Consider the following 19,528-nt stretch of genomic DNA (forward strand, 5'->3'; position numbering starts at 1 on the left):
AAGATATTGGTGTGTTTTTCAGCCAAATTAGACCTAGTGTGTGTCTCACGATATAAGTATCATCTTCTTTATGTTCCTCTAAATATAATACTTGTTTAACAGTAACAAGTCTTCGCAAATTTAGATTAGCAGTGCTTGGAGCAAAATGGGAGGTGGAACTAACCTCTTCCCTGTGATTAAATGCTTTAAAGGGTTCAAAGGGGTATAGCAAAAGCCATCTGAAAGGTAAGTGGAAAGCTACTGTTTCCATCTATGTAGCTTAATGTAATTTTCCTTACGTGAACTATCGAAGAGAAATATGTATTCAACTCTCAATTTTTCAGGGGTAGATTTTCTGGGTTATGGATTACACATGCTTTTGTATCCATTATATTACCCAAAAGTAGTCAAGAGAAAAAGAAAAGAATAAGCCTTGCGCCTAGTGGGAACTTGGTAAACACTGCTTGGATACATTAATAAATTAGTAATGTTGATAATTTTTTTGTTGATAGTAATTTTGATAATATATTTGACATTTTAGTCAAAATGTACAACTTTTTTATTACTCTCAACTATGTGATAGGTAGGTCATCATATAATTGTAAATGTCCAGTAAGTAGATGTCAAGAATTTACTGGTGAGAGGAAGAATTATAACTATTTACACACATAGGCCTTGGCAATTAACTGTGAATAAAATATGTTTGTAAATAAAATCCTCTGATATGACACTGATAATAGATAGCTCACTGTGTAGAAAAGTTAATTAACTAATCTTACAATTGAGAAATACATTACTTGTATAAGTGTAAACAATTATGTCCAAACACCAAAAGACTACAGATACCAGTACAGTAGCTTATTTAGTATTGCTTACATCTTCTCAGGTAGAAGTAAAATGGCATTGCTAAAATCTTATCCTTAATTAAAGGACTTATTTTGAGTTGCATTTTGACTCTGTATATCTGTTTTTGAAGCTATATCATTTAAAAGACACAATTCTCTATTTAGAAGGATTTCTTTAAATTTTGTTGTAAAAACTTCCACATTCCCAAAAACTTTAAAGTTTCACAGTTCTTCCGGTGTGGTCTATTGACCATTAGGTAGCATTCAGAAAAATGAGTTTCCAAACTTAAGGCTCTTGTGACTTGCTATACAATCTCACACGGTGTAATACAAATTACATTTGTAGACGTTTCTGTATACGGATTACAAATGGGTACATGAAGTAGCCAATTACTTTGACTTTTCTTGGTGAAAACTAAAATTCATATAAAGCACAAATGTATCATCAAGTTGTTACATATTCAAACATTTACTCAGACTCATGGGTCAAGGTGGAATAAAATATCTCTTGAAAGAAAATATTGCCAATTGCAAAAAATCCAAAGATTTATGAATAAATATGACTATATGCAATGAAAACTCCAAAATGAAATTAAGAAGAGAATGTCCATTTGTAATATCATTAAAAAGAATAAAATACTTAGGAATAATTCAGTAAAAGAAACTGTGAGATTTGTATACTGAGAAACTACAAGACATAATTGAAAGAAATTAAATATTTCCTAAATAAATGGAAAGATATCCTATGTTCATGGATCAAAAGACTTATTATTGTTAAGATGGCAGTACTTCCCAAATTGATTTACAGATTCAATGCAGTCCCTGTCAAAATTCCAACTCTCATTTTTTTTTTTAGAAATAGACAAGCTGATGCTAAAATTAATACGGAAATGCAAGGGACTCAGAATAACTAAAGCAATCTTTAAAAAGAACAAAATTGGAGGCCTCACACTTCCTGATTCAAAACTGATTACAAACCTACACTAATCAAGATAATGAGTACTGGCATTAGGATAGATATATAGATCAATGGAATACAACTGAGAATCTAGAAATGAAACCTCACATTTACGGTGAACTGATTTTCGACAAGGTCACCAAGACAATTCAATGGGGGAAAGAATAATACTTTCAACAAATGATACTGGAACAACTGGATATCCACATGCATAAGAATAAACGTGACCCCCTTCCTCATACCATATACAAAAAACAACTCAAAATGGATCAAATGCCTAAATGTAAGGGCTAAAGCTGTACAATTCTCAAATGAAAATACAGGCATAAATCTTTGTCACCTTGGATTTGTCAATAGTTTCTTAGACATGACATCAAAGCACAAATAACAAAGAAAAAAATACATAAATTGAATTGGGAGGCCGAGACGGGTGGATCACGAGGTCAGGAGATTGAGACCATCCTGGCTAACACGGTGAAACCCCGTCTCTAATAAAAATACAAAAAAATTAGCCAGGCGTGGTGGCGGGTGCCTGTAGTCCCAGCTACTCGGGAGGCTGAGGCAGGAGAATGGCGTGAACCCGGGAGGCAGAGGTTGCAGTGAGCCGAGATCGCACCACTGCACTCAAGCCTGGGCGACTGAGCTAGACTCCATCTCAAAAAAAAAAAAAAAATTAAAAACTTTTGTGCTTCAAAAGACACTATCAAGAAAGTGGAAAAGCAGCTCACAGAATGGGAGAAAACATTTGCAAATGATATATTGGATAAGGGCTTGTATCTATGGTATATTAAGGAGGCTTACAATGCAACAATAAAAAGTTAAATAATTGAAAAAAGAGCAAATGATCTGAATAGACATTTCTCCAAAGAAGACAGACTAATGACCAATAAGAACAGTAAATGAAGGTTAACATCATTATTCATCAGGGACATGCAAATAAAAACCACAATGAGATACCATTTTACACCCATTAGGATGGCTAAAATAAAAACAACAGACAATAACAAGTGTAAGGATGTGGAGAACTGGTATTCTCATACATTGCTGGTGGGAATGTAAAATGGTGCAGTTGCTTTGGAAAGCAGTTCATCAGTTGAAGAACTGTTAAACATAAAATGTTAAACACAGAATTACCATATGACCCCGTCATTCCACAACTTGGTGTATACTCCAAAGAATTAAAAACAGGTTTTCTAATAAAAACTTACACATGAATGTTCATAGAATCATTATTCACAATAGCCCAAAAGTGAAAATCCACAAAAGATCTATCAACTAATGAATGGATAAACAAAATTTGGTATACCTATATTATGGAATATTATTCAGCCATAAAAATGAAGTATTGATACATTGCTGTATATTATATGATTCTATATGAAATGTAGAAATAGGCAAATCTATAGAGACAGTAGATTAGTGGTTGCCAGGGGTTGGAAGGAGGTGGGGATATGGAGTGACAGTCAATGCCTATGAGGTTTCTTTCTGATGTGATGAAAATGTTCTAGAATTAAATATTGGTGATTGCTACACAACTCTGAATAGGGTAAAGATCTCTGAATTGCGCACTTTAAATTAGTGCACAATTATATTATGCTATATAAACTATATCTCAATAAAGCTGTCACAAAAATACAGTTAGATAGTGTGAATTGGCATAGCATATACACAAAAACCATCATGTACTGTCACAAGAGTTTTGATGTATTTCCAAGTGGTTTTAGAATGTTACCTGCTACCTAGAAGCTGAACTATCCCCTGGCCAGTATTTTAGAATGTGTGATTGGTAGTACACATCAGGGATGCCCATTTTCTATATTTCATACAATGTTAGATACTGTTATATGTCAGTTATCATTATCACATCATTCTTAACTTTGGATGGTGGCAGGATGGCTGATTATAGCTCAGTTAATCCAGTTCCCTCTCCTTTATTTTAGAATATAAGTCCCCAGAGGATTGAACATTCACATCTGTCTAAATTTTCGACAGCTACTCATTGGGCATTTAATAAAAACAATTATATGATGAACTACCCATGACATAGTTGAGAGTAATGAGGGAATGGCATATCTTGTACTAGTCCTCCAGACTTGCCATATTGCTATAGCCTTTGATTTCTACCTTTTAGGCATGCAGAAATCTTCAATTACATGAATTAAAACTTCTCACAGACAAAACCCATGTCAGAGAGTAATAATAATAATAATAGATGCTACCACACTTACTGTGTCCTCTTTTTCAGTTCCTATCTCTTATTTCTAAAATATCAAAATGCCTCTTTCATACTCAGTATGCCATCCAATTTGATGTCCCAGTTTATCTCTAAGGCTCCTCCCTCCTCTTCTCTCCTGCTTATGCTGGGACTTTGGTCTTTTTGCAATCTTCTTTCTTACTCATACTCGGTGTCTCCCTCTCTATTGGCTCCTCATTCTTTGTCTTCAAACAAACACAAGTCTCTCGCAGTGGCTCACGCCTGTAATCCCAGCGCTTTGGGAAGCTGAGACGGGCGGATCACAAGGTCAGGAGTCTGAGACCAGCCTGGCCAATATGGTGAAACCCTGTCTCTACTAAAGATACAAAAAATTAGCCGGGCGTGGTGGTGCGTGCCTGTAATCCCAGCTACTCAGGTGGCTGAGGCAGGAGAATTGCTTGAACCCGGGAGGTGGAGGTTGCAGTGAACCAAGATCGCGCCATTGCACTCCAGCCTGGACGACAGGGCGAGACTTCATCTCAGGAAAAAAAAAAAAAAATGTTTCTCTTCTTTTGAAAAATTTGTAAAAAAAACTAATAACATGACCCAACTGCCCTTTTGTCAAATTATCATACTGTTTATCTCCTTCCTTTCCTTGCTGAACTGTTTCTATCAGCTGCACTATTGTTTCATTATCCACTTACCACCTAGGCTATTACCATCTGCATTTCCCCCTTACCATTCGATTATTCCATTCTCCTAAAAATGTACTCCTCAAGATCACTAGGAGTGATTTTTCTTGTTTTCCAAGGTCTGGCGCAAACTACTTCTCCAGAAACAGTCGTATTTTAATCTTCTTTCTTTTTAAGCCTGTTAATCACCTAACCATCTTATTTTTATTTCTGTACAACAGTTTGTTGCATGTTGTTTGTATTGTATGTGTATGTATGCATGTTTCTTCCAGCTCTCCTATGTAACGGGAATCTGCTCAAGGGCAAGCACTATGTCTTCTGTTTTATTTGTTAGCTTTCCACAGTACTTAGTACAGTTAAAGTAGCAGCTTGGCTGATACAGGATTAAAAATTATGAGCTTCTGTGTTTCTGAATACTAAGAATTTCATTTTTGTTCCCTTGCTATTAGTTTAATAGAGCATCTGAGGTGGTCAGGTATGGTTTCTCTTTCAACTCAACTTTTTAACTGTTATTCTTCCCTCTCCTAGAACCAAGAAGAGAAGATGGTATCTGTGTATAGCTGTGGCTGACACTTTCAGTATAATTATAATGAAAATAGAAAATGACCATTAAAATGACTAAGGGAAAATGGAAGCTACAAGAAGAATACAGAAGTAAACGCAAGGACTCTTAATATTAGACATGTGTAGGCTAAAAAAGAATGTGTGATTATCATCTAGGAGATTACAAAAGTTACACGCAGGAAAAATGCAGATTTGTGCATTAAATTCTGGAACTGTAAAACTTAATAGTCAAAAGTAAACTTCAAGTAACTAGAATTACATTGGACTCCACAAAAAAGGCTAGTAAATGTTTAAACTTCCTTGAAAAGTAATACAGGTTCAAAGATATAAATGGATACTCAACAGAATTAAATATACACATGGCCGATAAACCTCTACAATGGACTAGCTCCTCCACAAAACTAAAATGTTGTAAAAATGTTATGGGAAGATCCCTTAGCTTTGAAAGGACTAGTCCAGGAGGATAAACATGGCATTCTATAGCATACCACTTAGTGACCCTGTCAGATGCAGACTGTTAGACTAGAGGGACCACAAGACAGACCTATTTCTTACTGCATCACAGGAAAGGTGTGTATTAGTTTTTTTTGGTTTTTTTTTTTTTTTAAGTAAAATGAGGATGAAAATGAAACAAGAATGAAACACTAAACATATATGACCAAGGACATTTAACGTGAATTTTTAATACAATAAATAAGTTTGTCTTTCAGCATAGGGAACCCTTTCCATAAATCTGTTTTAGAAGTCAAGTCTCCAGTATGCTTTAGGAAAGCTTTTGTTAAAACTGAAGTATATTGATAAAGTGATTTAATATAGTTGAAAACAAGCTGCAGCACTCTAGCTGGGCCCTCTGAAACCTTATGTGAGGGAAACATCTATATAGCATTATAGGAAACATTTACTGTAATTCGCCATCAATCTTTAAAAATAATACTGTTACACTCCCAACAATGTTGTCTTTGTTAGCGCATTACTTCTATTTTATTCATGTGGTTTGTTGTGCTTACATGAATTATTCCCAATTCTACCTCAATATCTTGGGCTATAAAATCCTTTAAATAAAAGATACTGAAACTATGGGTTGACTCAAAGGGCTGCTGAATATCCACATGTCCTATGAACCAATATTGCAGAACCACAGAACTATACTGCAGGACTGCGTTCCATCTGAATGCACAATGATTACCTGGGTGGGGTTGGTGCGGTTTTTTAGTTTGGTGCCACATAATGAATCTTTATCTACTGACTGGGTCTGTGAAATAAATATCTGCCAAACCTTAAGTAAATTAAAATTTAACCTGTTATTTCAGGTCCACAATTGGCATTGTATAAAATGTTCCAAGGCATTTATGCCTCAGATAAAGCAAAAAAAAAAAAAAAGCAAAACACACACATACACACACAAACACACCCCTCTTCTGGATAGGTCCACAATGAAAGGTGGCTGTAAACAGTACATTTTGCACTGTCATTTAGTTTTCAATTCCCAAGAGTACTTGTGGTGTGTGTGTGTGTATCTTTTGCTTTGTGGAGGAGGGAGAATGCTCGCTGAAAGGAGATCTTAGATGTGAAATATAAGATTTGCCAAGTACTCTTAAGGAAGAGTACAGTATTTGAACTGTATGCATTGAGATTTTTAATCAAGATAGCCGTTATTTAAACAAACTGGCTTTGAGAAAGGAATTTTTTTGAAAAATGAAAGAAAAAGCCCAAGGAAGGGTGCTAACAGTAAGGAGAAACTGGATCACAATCTCAGCTCTGCCTTTAGTTATGTCTATTGTCTATTGCGCAAGGCAAGTCATGTAACTTTCTTGTGTTTTCCTTTTCAACTATAAAACATGGGTAACACGGCTGGGCGTGGTGGCTCACGCTTGTAATCCCAGCACTTTGGGAGGCCGAGGCGGGCAGATCACCGGAGGTTGGGAGTTCGAGACCAGCCTGACCAACGTGAAGAAACCCTGTCTCCATTTAAAAAATTACAAAATTAGCCTGGCATGGTGGCACATGCCTCTAATCCTAGCTACTCGGGAGGCTGAGGCAGGAGAAGCGCTTGAACCCGGGAGGCGGAAGTTGCGGTGAGCCGAGATTGCGCCATTGCACTCCAGCCTGGGCAACAAGAGCAAAACTCCGTCTCAAAAAAAAAAGAAAAGGTAACAATAGCTGCCACAGAATAAAACTATTATGTGGATAAAAGACATTAAAGTATTTTACAATTGTAAATGCTAAGTGCAAGCTGTTAGTGTTATATACATGTCAAAACTCCAAACTTATAAGGTAGGAAACTGGGAATTAATTGTTTGAATTGCAACGGAATTCTCTGCAAGTATTTTAAATGGCAAATGTGGTTTTACAAACTTTATAGATATACATTTCAACCTCTTTCCAGGAGTATATCCCTTTTGCAAAAATAGGTCCACTTTTACTTGTATTGGCTCATTATTCTTCCTTAACTGCAGAATTTGAACACTAACGCATAGTGTGTACAGCTGAAAGGGATCTTACAGATAAGTTAGCCTTGTGTTTTGTCAAAGCCTTAGCAGCTGCTGAGAGAATAGAGGGCAAATAAAGCAAAGAGGAAGGGAACGGGAGTTTTGCCAGGAATCTGCCCCCTTCCCTCGCCATATCTGGAGAAACTTGGCTTTTATCTGTTTTCTATTTAAATTTGTAATTTCTGGGTAAGATTTAATTTGTAAAAAGGTTTTCATTGCCTGCTAGCCCCGCCTCTTCTCTGCCCCTAGAAACGGTTGAAAGCCAACTCCCTTATTTTTCAGATGGGAAACTGGAGCCTAGAGAGGTGAGGCAGTAGTCACTATTTGGTCTTGGCTAAAGCATCTTCATGACAGGCTATAAATTGTGTCATATCAATCAGCTGTATTTTGTTTACATGGTCGTATATTCAGCAGACACTGACTAGAAAAACGTCATTTTTTTTCAACTTTGTGGAGATAGATTGTGCAGGATGAATTTAAAAGAAATGCCACTTTCCCCCAAGGCCAGGCTTATGCAAAATTGTAATGGAGATAAAGGCTGCTTTTAGTATTCTTTAGTTCTCTCTTTCCCCACCCATCCTTGTTTGTTCCCAGTGTTCTATTTTGGCATCCAACCTGCAGGAATTCAATATCCTCAACTACCCAATAAATTTCATCTTCATTTATATTGCTACTGACAATACAAGACTTTACCTGAGCCCTAATGCTCCTGGAAAACAATTTTGCTTAAGAAATTCCCCAACCTTTTGTTTTCCGAAATTCTCCCACTTTTTTGTGTCCTGGGAAATGGCTTATGCAAAAAAACCGTAACAATGACAACAAACAAAGTCCAAACAAACACATACAAAACACCCTTCCCTAAATGACTTAAATAAAACTCTCTGTCCCTTCTTTCCCATGATTTCCCTAAGACTCACCTATAATTCCACCCCTGAAAAGACCAAACACAGACTTTTCCCCTATTGCCTGAACCCACTGAAAGGCCGTATACAGACCCTCCAATTTCCTATTCTTTGTCTCATGAATAATTAGTTGAGATTAGAACTGTCTGTTTCCCTGAAACTAGCTAGAAACAAAGATACACATTTCCTGTTCAGCTAACTGATACTTCCCCTGATTGCAACACGATCCCACCAGTAACTCATCTCACATGTAACCCATCTACCCCTTCCTAATAAGACCAAGACAAAACCTCCCTATTGCAATAGCCTGAATAAAATCAATTTTTTTACTTGTTCAGTTTTTCTGTGATACTTATTGAAAACCTTTTCAGAAATTTATATACTTAGTTTATCTTATACTATTACAATAACAGGTGAAAAATATAAAAAGTGAAACTCAGTACCTTCTCTCCTAGTCCCAGCTCTTTCTATGTGATCTCAACTTTTCTGGACCTAATTTTCTTAATTTCTAAATAAGGATATTGGATTTGATAATCTTTAAGATTTTAACATTCTAATTTATTGATAAATTACGTGGGGGTAGTTATTTTTAATTTTATTTATAGACATTATATAACTCAGGTCTAGGAATAAGTCTTTTATTTGTTCATATCCTCTGGTCTGTTTAAAGCAGTTGTTACATAATGTTTACTGGTTAAATAGTTATAGGCCAGGCACAGTGGCTCACGTCTGTAATCCCAGCACTTTGGGAGGCCGAGGCAGGTGGATCACTTGAGGTCAGGAGTTTGAGACTAGCCTGGCCAACATGGTGAAACCCCATCTCTACTAAAAATACAAAAATTAGCTGGATGTGGTGGTGGGCACCTGTAGTCCCAGCTACTCAGGAGGCTGAGGCAGGAGAATCACTTGAACCTGGGAGGCGGAGGTTGCAGTGAGCCGAGATTGCACCACTGTACTCCAACCTGGGCGACAGAGTGAGACTCCATCTCAAAAAAAAAAAAAAAATTATGACTAGTTTGTAAGACTCTAATGTAGTGAGGGACTATTTTGGTACAATACTTTCAATTTTATAAATATTTAATACTGACAACTGAGATTTTTCTGGTAGATTACAGTATGTGGTTGTGACTTATATCTGCTTATTGAAATTCTAGAGTGTTCGTAAATTTTTTAGCATACTAAATGTCTATAATCAAATACTCTTTTTCTTTCATTTGGATAACTAAGTGGTGAGAAAATTCTATTTTCTCATGAGAAGCAGATATATAATATATATATATATAACAACTGTTAATGGGAAACCAATTCCAGTAGAATTTGATGTTTCTTTAAAAAGTGCCATTCATCACCATTCTAACTGGTGTGAGATGGTATCTCACTGTGGTTTTGATTTGCATTTCTCTGATGGCCAGTGATGATGAACATTTTTTCATGTGTCTGTTGGCTGCATAAATGTCTTCTTTTGAGAAGTGTCTGTTCATATCCTTCACCTACTTTTTGATGGGGTTGTTTGTTTTTTTCTTGTAAATTTGTTTCAGTTCTTTGTAGATTCCGGATATTAGCCCTTTAGAATGGCGATCATTAAAATGTCAGGAAACAACAGGTGCTGGAGAGGATGTAGAGAAATAGAAACACTTTTACACTGTTGGTGGGACTGTAAACTAGTTCAACCATTGTGGAAGACAGTGTGGCGATTCCTCAAGGATCTAGAACTAGAAATACCATTTGACCCAGCCATCCCATTACTGGGTATATACCCAAAGGATTATAAATCATGCTGCTATAAAGACACATGCACACATATGTTTATTGCGGCACTGTTCACAATAGCAAAGACTTGGAACCAACCCAAATGTCCATCAATGATAGACTGGATTAAGAAAATGTGGCACATATACACCATGGAATACTATGCAGCCATAAAAAAGGATGAGTTCATGTCCTTTGTAGGCACATGGATGAAGCGGGAAACCGTCATTCTCAGCAAACTATCACAAGGACAAAAAACCAAACACCGCATGTTCTCACTCATAGGTGGGAATTGAACAATGAGAACACATGGACACAGGAAGGGGAACATCACACGCCGGGCCCTGTCATGGGGTGGGGGGAGTGGGGAGGGATAGCATTAGGAGATATACCTAATGTTAAATGACGAGTTAATGGGTGCAGCACAACAACATGGCACATGTATACATATGTAACAAATCTGCACGTTGTGCACATGTACCCTAGAACTTAAAGTATAATAAAAGAAAGTGCCATTCATCATTATCTGATGATGATAGTGGTAACAGTTTAAAAATAATAGGTTTTAGATTGGTGAGTAGAGACCAAACTTTAAAGAGAGAAAACACTTCAATCTCAAGAAGGTCATCATTCAGTGCAAAGTTCATACTGGTTTGAAAGCAGGTTCTATAGCACCTAACGGAATGTCAATGAAGTTCAAAAACCTCAAGGCGATTTTCCAATCTTTTGGTCCAATAATAACTGCTGCTAAATTAAGCAATGTGTCAGACACTGTGCTATATGCTTTATATCAATTGTTTAATTAACTCCTTACTATGACCATATGAGACAGGTACTATTATTATCACCCTTATTTTACAGATGAGGGTACTGGCTGGGCGAGGTTGTGTCAATTACTTGAGGTTGGAGAGATAATGATGGCACAGTTAGTATTTAAAGCCAGGTCTCTCTGACTCCAGAATCCAGGCTTTTAACCACAGTGCTATAATGCCCAATCTTCTAGGAGAGTAGAGAAAACAATTTAGAAAGAATGGTCTGGTTGTCAGTTTCATATTTTAGTGCATACAGTATCAGGACAAGCTTCTAGAGCTGTATTTATGGGACGTGTCTTATGTAGAAAATCATAAAAGGATACAACTGAACATTTGAAAATATCCTTCTACTGTATTATATCTTCTGCAAGGTTTGGATTAGTATACATATGGCATTAAAAAAAAGGAGCTATGTTTTTACTTGGTAAGTAACATGCAGTAAAGACCTAATACAGCAAAACCATGATGTGCAGTTATAGTTAAGGTTTTGTTCAGGCTTCCAGAAAAAGTCAGGTTAAGCTAGCAACTTGGTATATGAGGCATCAACCCATAAGGATTTTTCTTAATAAAGTATTTAATTGAAGTCGGTTTGCTCTGTTTGTTGTTATAATTGAGCAGAAACTTAAATCATTTTTCATTTATGAGACTTGTCACAACACATTAAAAATAGAGGTGAGTAGAATTTCTCTAAAATCTATCATGAATAGACTCTGGGACTTTGCTTTCATTGTGTAAAAAGTTTTTTGTGGTCTTCACAGATATTTCATATGAGGATTTTAGTACAGTGTAGAAGTTAAGAGACTGGACTCTGGAATCAGACCACCACTTACTAGCTCTGTGACACTGGGCAAGTTACTTAACCTCTCTGTGCCTCTGTTTCTCATTTGGACAATGGGGACCATAATGTGACCTTCATGATATAATCCACGTAAAGTTTCTGGAACAATTCTTGACACATGGTAATTTTAATTTAATTTTAGCCATCATCATCAACTTACTTTATGGAAAGGAATCAAAAGAGGTCTGAATTAGAATATAAAATCAAATATACTATAATGGCAACTATGTGATGACCTGCTGTCTTGCATGTTTCATTTTCCTCAGACAGATAAATTCTGATTTTTAGTGTGAATGGCAAGAAACCCTAGGCAGATAATACCAAATGATAGCTCTTGTACTTTCAGATATAAGGGGATAAAATAGCAGAAGAGAAGGTAAGGGAGAAAAAGCAGGTAAGGGAGATAAGGAAGAAAAATCTGAGCAGTAAGTGTGGCAGACTTTTTAATCTGCCACCTCTGGCCCCTCTACTCTCCTCAGCCACTCTCAGGAGTAACAGTGAAACTGCTGGGAAAGGTCACTCCAGGCTAGAAACAAGTATTTTTGAAATGAGAACATACAGCAAACTGCATCATGAATTGAAAACTAGAGCAAACCATAATATTTTCCTGAACCCTAAGCATTAATTTTTACTGAAGCATGGATTAAAGTTACCTTTTCAAAAGCAAACAAAAACAAGAGGAAACAAAACCCACAAACAACACCCTCCCCCCCCACGAAAGGAATTAAAAACACAAGGGAAGAGCAGTAACCCAAATAACTACTGTATTAAAAAATGATGTCTTAGTTGCAACTAATGAACCAAAACAAGACTGTGTTACCACCTGTATAAAATTGTAAGCTTCATGGAGGTAAGGTTTTGGTCATTCATTCATTTATTTATGTTTGGTCTCCAAAAATTACTCAGGATATTGCTGGCTATATATATTATTCTCAATTTCTACTGTTTAAATTGACTTCCTGGAATTTTACATGGCTCAAGTCCCTCTGTACTGAATCCTATTTCAATAAAAATATAAATTTCCAGCTATTTTCACTGCTTGTATATTAAGACTAAGATCATTCAGTGTGAATAAGATGTTGGGAGTGCTGGTACTGTGACATTTATTATAAATAAGTCAGGTAGTTCAAGCTCATGTTGGTTAAACTTAACAGTTCAGGACTCAAAGTGATTTTTTTTTTCTTTCTCCCAACTAGGAAGAATTCATGTTCCCAAACTAGAAAAAAATCATGTTATCCAACTTTGACATAAACATTCACCTTTACATTAAGCAGAAAAAGCTTTTTCGTATTACAAACAGAAGAAATTTCCATATACCCTTTGTAAAATGCTATATATAAATGCTGGGCTTGGACACAGAGAATGTAATCAAAATCCCACGTTGCTTCAGGGTAGTTATATGCGAAATGCAATTTCCATTGTATTGAAGCCTCCATTCTGTAAACATTTATCTATTTTCAAAATTGCCAACATATTTGAAAACTTTAATTGGTTTATACTCAAGGCACTGGAGACAAGGAAAATTTGCTTTCACAAGATATTTACATGCATTTATTCTGTCCACGTAGAGGACTTCTTTCAAGTGATCATGAAATTTAATGTGAAGTGAAACCATCCCAGCTACAGTTCTAATGACCAAATTAGAAGAAAAGTAATCAACAATCAATCATTTTGATCACTGTACCTTTTTTCTCTGATTTATCAGAAACTTTTCCTCCAATTGGAGAGTAAGTAGTGTCCATGGACTCGGTCCCCCTGTTCCCTTTGCTAACTCCATTTGCATACAGCTCTCCTTCAACTGGTTGCAACTGCCAAGTCAGGCCGAACAAATGCACTGCTGCAAGAGAACAAGCCATACATTAATTTATTCCAGACTCACTGAGAAAATCTCCAAGCCAGGTATCCCTTTGCACCTAAAAATGTTACGAACAGTTTTCTTTTAGTTAGGCCAAGTAACTGGGAGTTTATACCTATACATCATACATGTAGCTACTTACATGCTACTACACACATATAAGTGTTAACAGCTGTTAAAGTAGCTGTTGTTAACATTTTGAGGCTAAAGCTATCCCAATGATAGGATTAGAAATTGTAATCAACTATAGTACAATTAGACTTAACTTCTCACTGCTGTGACCCTTTCCTTTTCTATTCCCCTTAGTCATGTAACACTAGTTTCCATATGGAAACTATTACAGAGTAATGGTGGACAGATTATCATGAGAACATGGAAGACCTTCTCTATGGCTTCAATTCAGTTCAGCAAATATTTCCTGAATGCCTAGTATGAATAAAGCCCTATGATAGTTGCTGCAGGTGTTAAATTGTAGATGCTTATTAGGGTGGGATTTGGTAGTAATACCAGGATAAAATAATATTATGCAGAATGATTGACATAAGACAGGTTTAAATTGCTATCAGAAGATTAAAAAGTACCCAGTGTTGGTCACTGTGCAGGAAGATGGGCACTCTCATACACTCCTGATGAGAGGATAAAAATACAGTGACCTTTTTTGGAGGGCAATGTGGCACCATTTATTAAATGAACTTAAAATCTGATTTACCCTTTGAGCTAACAATTTAATTTCTGTGAATTAACTATGAATGTTGCCAAAGTACAATGCTGTCTATTGTAACATCTGAAAACAATATTAGAAAGTTATGATCAATCTAAATATTCATCAAGAGGGGATTAATCAAATAACTGATGAGACAGTAAATAATACAAGATTATGCAGCTGCTAAAAATCATGTTGCAGAAGACCATGCAATGGCATGGGAAATATTCATAAGGTATCAAATGAAAAATATTAGGCTACTAAACATTATAAATAGTGTGATCTGAAGTGTGTGTGTTTGTGTATGTGTGCACATGTTCATGTCCGGAGAAAAAAAGGTTTGGAAGAATATATAGCAACATGTTAACAGCATGGGAAGCTTACAGAGAATTTTTATTTTTTTTTATGATTTCTGTGTTTTCCATATTTTTTTTACAATGAACATGTGTAACATTTGCCATCTGTGAAAAAGAAAGCTTTGGTTTAAAGGAACAGGAGGTTAAAATAGGTTGGGCTGATCAAGAATAATTTTTGAAGGAAGTGGGAGTAGATATAGACTTTGAAGGATGTGTAGGGCTTTGACAGGTGACAACAATTGGTGGGGAGAAGGGACAGGGCTGAACAAAATATGACTTTGTAAAGTACATGATGTATCTGAGGCAAAAGAAGTTGCTGGGGTTCACTGGAGCTTATCTATGTGCTGGTGCTAGTGGAAGTTAACACCAGAAAGGAAGATTAGAGCCATATTGTGGAGCACACTGGTGCCACACTTATACATTTGGATTCAACTTATTAGGCAACGGAGAGGCATTTCTATTTTTTGACAGGTTGAGTGATATGATCAGAATTTTTCGGATGATTAATTTGATAGTGGGGAGCAAGCACTGAAGGTTTTTAGGCAAATAACTGATATAATAAAAACATCTTTTGCAGAAAGATAAATCCAGCAGTAGTATGGAGAAGAATGAATTGGAGACCTAAAGGTTTGGCAAATAAATCAATTGGGATGGCATTGCAATAATTTAGGAAAGAAGTAATTAGTGCCCCAATTAGAGTAGTGTCACAGGAGTGTCTCAGTTATTTGCAGTGGGAATGCAAAGAAGGAGATTTCTTAAGGAGAAATTGCATAAATGGCATTTCAGGATTTGGCAAGAAGTTTCTTTCTCTCTCTCTCTCCCTCTCTCTCTCTTTCTCTGTCTCTGTGTGTGTTTGTATATACATTCATGCATGTGTATAGGTGTGCTGAGGGAGGGCGTAGAAAAAAGTGAGAGAAAGGAGGGAGGAATCCAAAATGGTTAAGGTTTTGAGTCTAACTGAAACAATGGTGGAACCATTAATAGAGTTAGAGAATTCTTTATTAGTCTAGCACTTGCCACAAATAGTTGGTACTGGATTTGTGTTTTGTTGATTGATGACTATTTGAATATGTGGCTTGAGACAGGATGAGAAGATGCAAGGAATGCAATGAATTCAGCCTTTGGGGCTGTTGGGTTTCTGGGACTGATGGGCCCTCCAGATAGTGAATGCTAACTATAGGAGGTTTGAAGTTCTGGAGGATATTAGAGCTAGAAAAAGAATGAAAAGTCATATATGCACAGAGGCAATAGTTGAAGTTGTGAGAGTGAATGAAGTCACTGAAGGGAGAGAATGTTAGGAGAAAACAGTTCCTAGGGCAAAAAGCTGGAGAAACCTCTTGTTTGTTTTCTCATTGCATTTTTCAACATCAACCAAATCCTACCAAAAGGCAAAAAAAAAAAAAAAAAAAAAAGTGAATCTGCTCATAAGCCATTTCATATTTCTCTTTGTGTTCCTAGGTGAACTGAAAGGGGCTAATTAGTATGTGTAACACTCATGTATAGTATTTGAGTTAGTGACCGAGAACAGAGAAGGATAGCCTATTTAAAAATCATTCATCCACTTTTAGTTGGAGCTAAAGAGATTTCTAACACCTACTTCCTAATTTATCCTTAAAACTTTTAAGCATTTAATTGGTTTCTACCCTTTTCTTTGGATTAAGGCCAGTGCTGCCTGATGAATTTCTCTTGCAATTATTGGAAATAATTTTAACTCAAAGGATAGTGGTTCTGAGTAAGGTATGGTATGGCACATTAATAAAGCTATATTAGTGACATCCTTGAGATTTCCTTGCCAATGGACTCTAGTTTAACACACCTGTTCCAATTAGAGGTATTTTTCCGTTTTACAGAAAATTTGGTCTACTCTGCCTCCCAAATAATTTGAATATGATGGATAGTAGGAGCTATATTGAAAATGTGTTTCATTCCCTGGGTTCAATTACTTTTGTGAAATTAGATGGACCATATGTAACAAAAGGAATAGTAGTTCTCATTTAGAAGACTAAGGGGGCTATTTTATATACTTTAAGTTGAGCCAGTTTCCTGGCGGCACTTGAAAATGCGAGAAAATGCATGTGGTGAGATTCACTTCAAAATATATAAGGTAAGGATTAATTTTTCACCATCGAATGAAATGGACTGCTTCCAGCCAATCAAGACAGATAAAGAGGTATGGGCACATTTAGTAGAACACTCTTTGAGAGCAGTGAAGCTTTGTAATTCTTTGAACTTACTATATCTTTCCCAGGGAACAAGCTGTTTGTAATATATGTTTGTGTGAATATATAATGAAAGTTAATTATTTGCTACAGACCACAGACAGGTATCATGGCAAGGCTACTGGCCTTTTATTTCTTCCAAACATAGGTACTGGCCAACCAAAATGGCTATCAGATATAAACAACTAATACAGTCTAACCAGTGTGTACACACTGGCTGAATGTCAGCTTTAGATGCAGTATAAAGACAGCTTCCTTAGTTTCTAGTGGATTCCCATCCAGATTTATGCTATGTGTTTAGAGCCACACTGTTTAGGTGAGTCCCCCAAACCCAAGAATAGACATTATGAGCCAATTGGCTAGAATAAGGGTAAACTTAGTAATGAACAAACAGGGCAATATTAAGTCATATTCACATGTTGATTCAACAAATACTTTTTTAAGTGCCTACTTTAAACCAGGCACTGTTTTTTTTTTTTTCTGAGTTTACAGCAGCAAAAACATAAAAAAACCTCTACCCTCCCAGAACTTACATGAGAGGGTAGTGGGTTAAGACAGGCAAATAAAAAATACATGATATAAAATATAAGATAGAATACAACGTTATGGGAACAAACCAAAAAACAAAAAACAACAAATAAACAAGATAACGTTGGGTAGTTATAATAAGTGCTATGAAGGTAAAAATAGGTAAGGGTGGTCAGAGAAGGCCTCTTGGAGGAGGTAACATTTGAACCAAGATTAGAATGAAGTGAAGCCATTGTGACTATCTAGTGGAAGAACCTTCCAGGCAGACAAAACAGAATTTATAGAAAGCCCTGAAGTCTTACATGAAGTGTGTGAGAAATACTAAGGAGCCCAGTGTGAGCTTAGTCAGAAAGGCAAAGAGTGGTAGGAACACTCATACACATAAGTCCTGAACCCATAATCTTGTTACCTCAGTACACTAGCCAACTTTGCAAGCTGGTCACCAACAAATAAGAATTAGAAAGTAATAAACCTAAAATCTCACATACCAGAATATATACCTCCAAATGAGCACTGCTGGTTGAAGTAGATGTAATATAAGCACTCTTGACTGTAAGCAAGGTCAAAGTTACTGTTCCCTAAGGCATATATATATATATACTCAATGAATGGAGATGGATGCTACCCAGATCTCTGAGGGAGTACCCATCCTGTTATTTGCATTTCACTGAAATTCAATGGTTGGACAGAATGTTTATGTCTACTCAAATATTCCAGGAATGGTGTATTTTCAGCAGATTAAAAATGGCAGTCCCTAATGCTCTTTTAGCAAATGTTCCCTGGTGCTGAGCCCTGTACATTTTACAATTATTCTCCTTCCTTTTCTATCCAATTGCAAAGAGCTGTGCTCTAAAATTATAAATTCATTACAAAGTTCAGGTAATGAATGGATTGTCTTGGCTCTCCTCAATTCCAAATTCAATCAAGCACCTTGGAACTCAAGGTAGGCTGACCCCATGTACAGAAGCTCTTCCTCTTCTTAACTTACACATTTCTGTAGCAACCTCCAAGTCTCTCTGCAGTTTTCTTTCTGCATACTGTTAGAATGTTGGACTATGTTTCTCATAAATAAGACTGGTGGTCTCTAGCAACATTTATAATCAATAATCCTTTCCCATCCCACTCTCTTTCAAGAGGCACTCATTGACTCAAAAAAAAAAAAAAAATCCCACAGGAATGCGTCAGAAGTAAATGTGGGAAATACATGCTGAATAACTTAGGCCTACGCTATCCAATATGGTAGCCACTCATCACATGTGTCTGTTGCACACTTGAAGTGTGGCTAGTCAGAGTTGAAGACTTGATATAAAAGAAAAAATATAAAAGATCACATTAATATTTTTATATTATTTACACATTGAAATGATAATATTTTGGATATATCAGGTTAAATAAAATATTTATTTAAATTAATTTCACCTGTTTCTTACTTTTTTAATATGGCTACTATAAAACTTTAAATTACATATATGGTTCACAATTATTTCTGTTGAGCAGTGATGATCTTGGACTACCTACATTTCACAAAGAGATATGATGTTTCTCTTTTAGCACCCTATCATAGAATCTACCATACTATATTAAAGATATCTGTTCACATGTCTGTCTCATCATTATTAAGCACTCCAAAGGCAGGAACAATGCCTTCTGTATTTTTCTGTTCCTGCTACCTAACTCTGTGATTGGTAGTCAGGAAGTACTCTTCATTGCTGATAGGAGTGTACAGTGGTAAAGTGGCTTTGGAAGACAATGTTGATATCTATCACTATTTAAATTGAGAATATTCCTTGACCAAGGAATTCTACTTCTAGGAGTCTGTACTAAAGAAATAATCACATGTGGGGC

General features: G+C 36.2%; 1 protein-coding gene across 8 annotated transcripts in view; it reads right to left on the minus strand.

The window, feature by feature from the left end:
• Positions 1–19,528, minus strand: part of TENM1 (teneurin transmembrane protein 1) — an 824,537-nt gene that overhangs the window by 280,123 nt on the left and 524,886 nt on the right. For all 8 annotated transcript variants that reach the window (XM_016942761.3, XM_016942759.3, XM_063804361.1 and 5 more), the window contains one exon: positions 13,707–13,859. In XM_016942761.3, coding sequence (XP_016798250.1) covers positions 13,707–13,859 — 153 coding nt within the window. The remainder of the gene's footprint in view (positions 1–13,706; positions 13,860–19,528) is intronic.

This window comes from Pan troglodytes, chromosome X, assembly GCF_028858775.2.
Source record: "Pan troglodytes isolate AG18354 chromosome X, NHGRI_mPanTro3-v2.0_pri, whole genome shotgun sequence".
NCBI lineage: Eukaryota > Metazoa > Chordata > Mammalia > Primates > Hominidae > Pan > Pan troglodytes.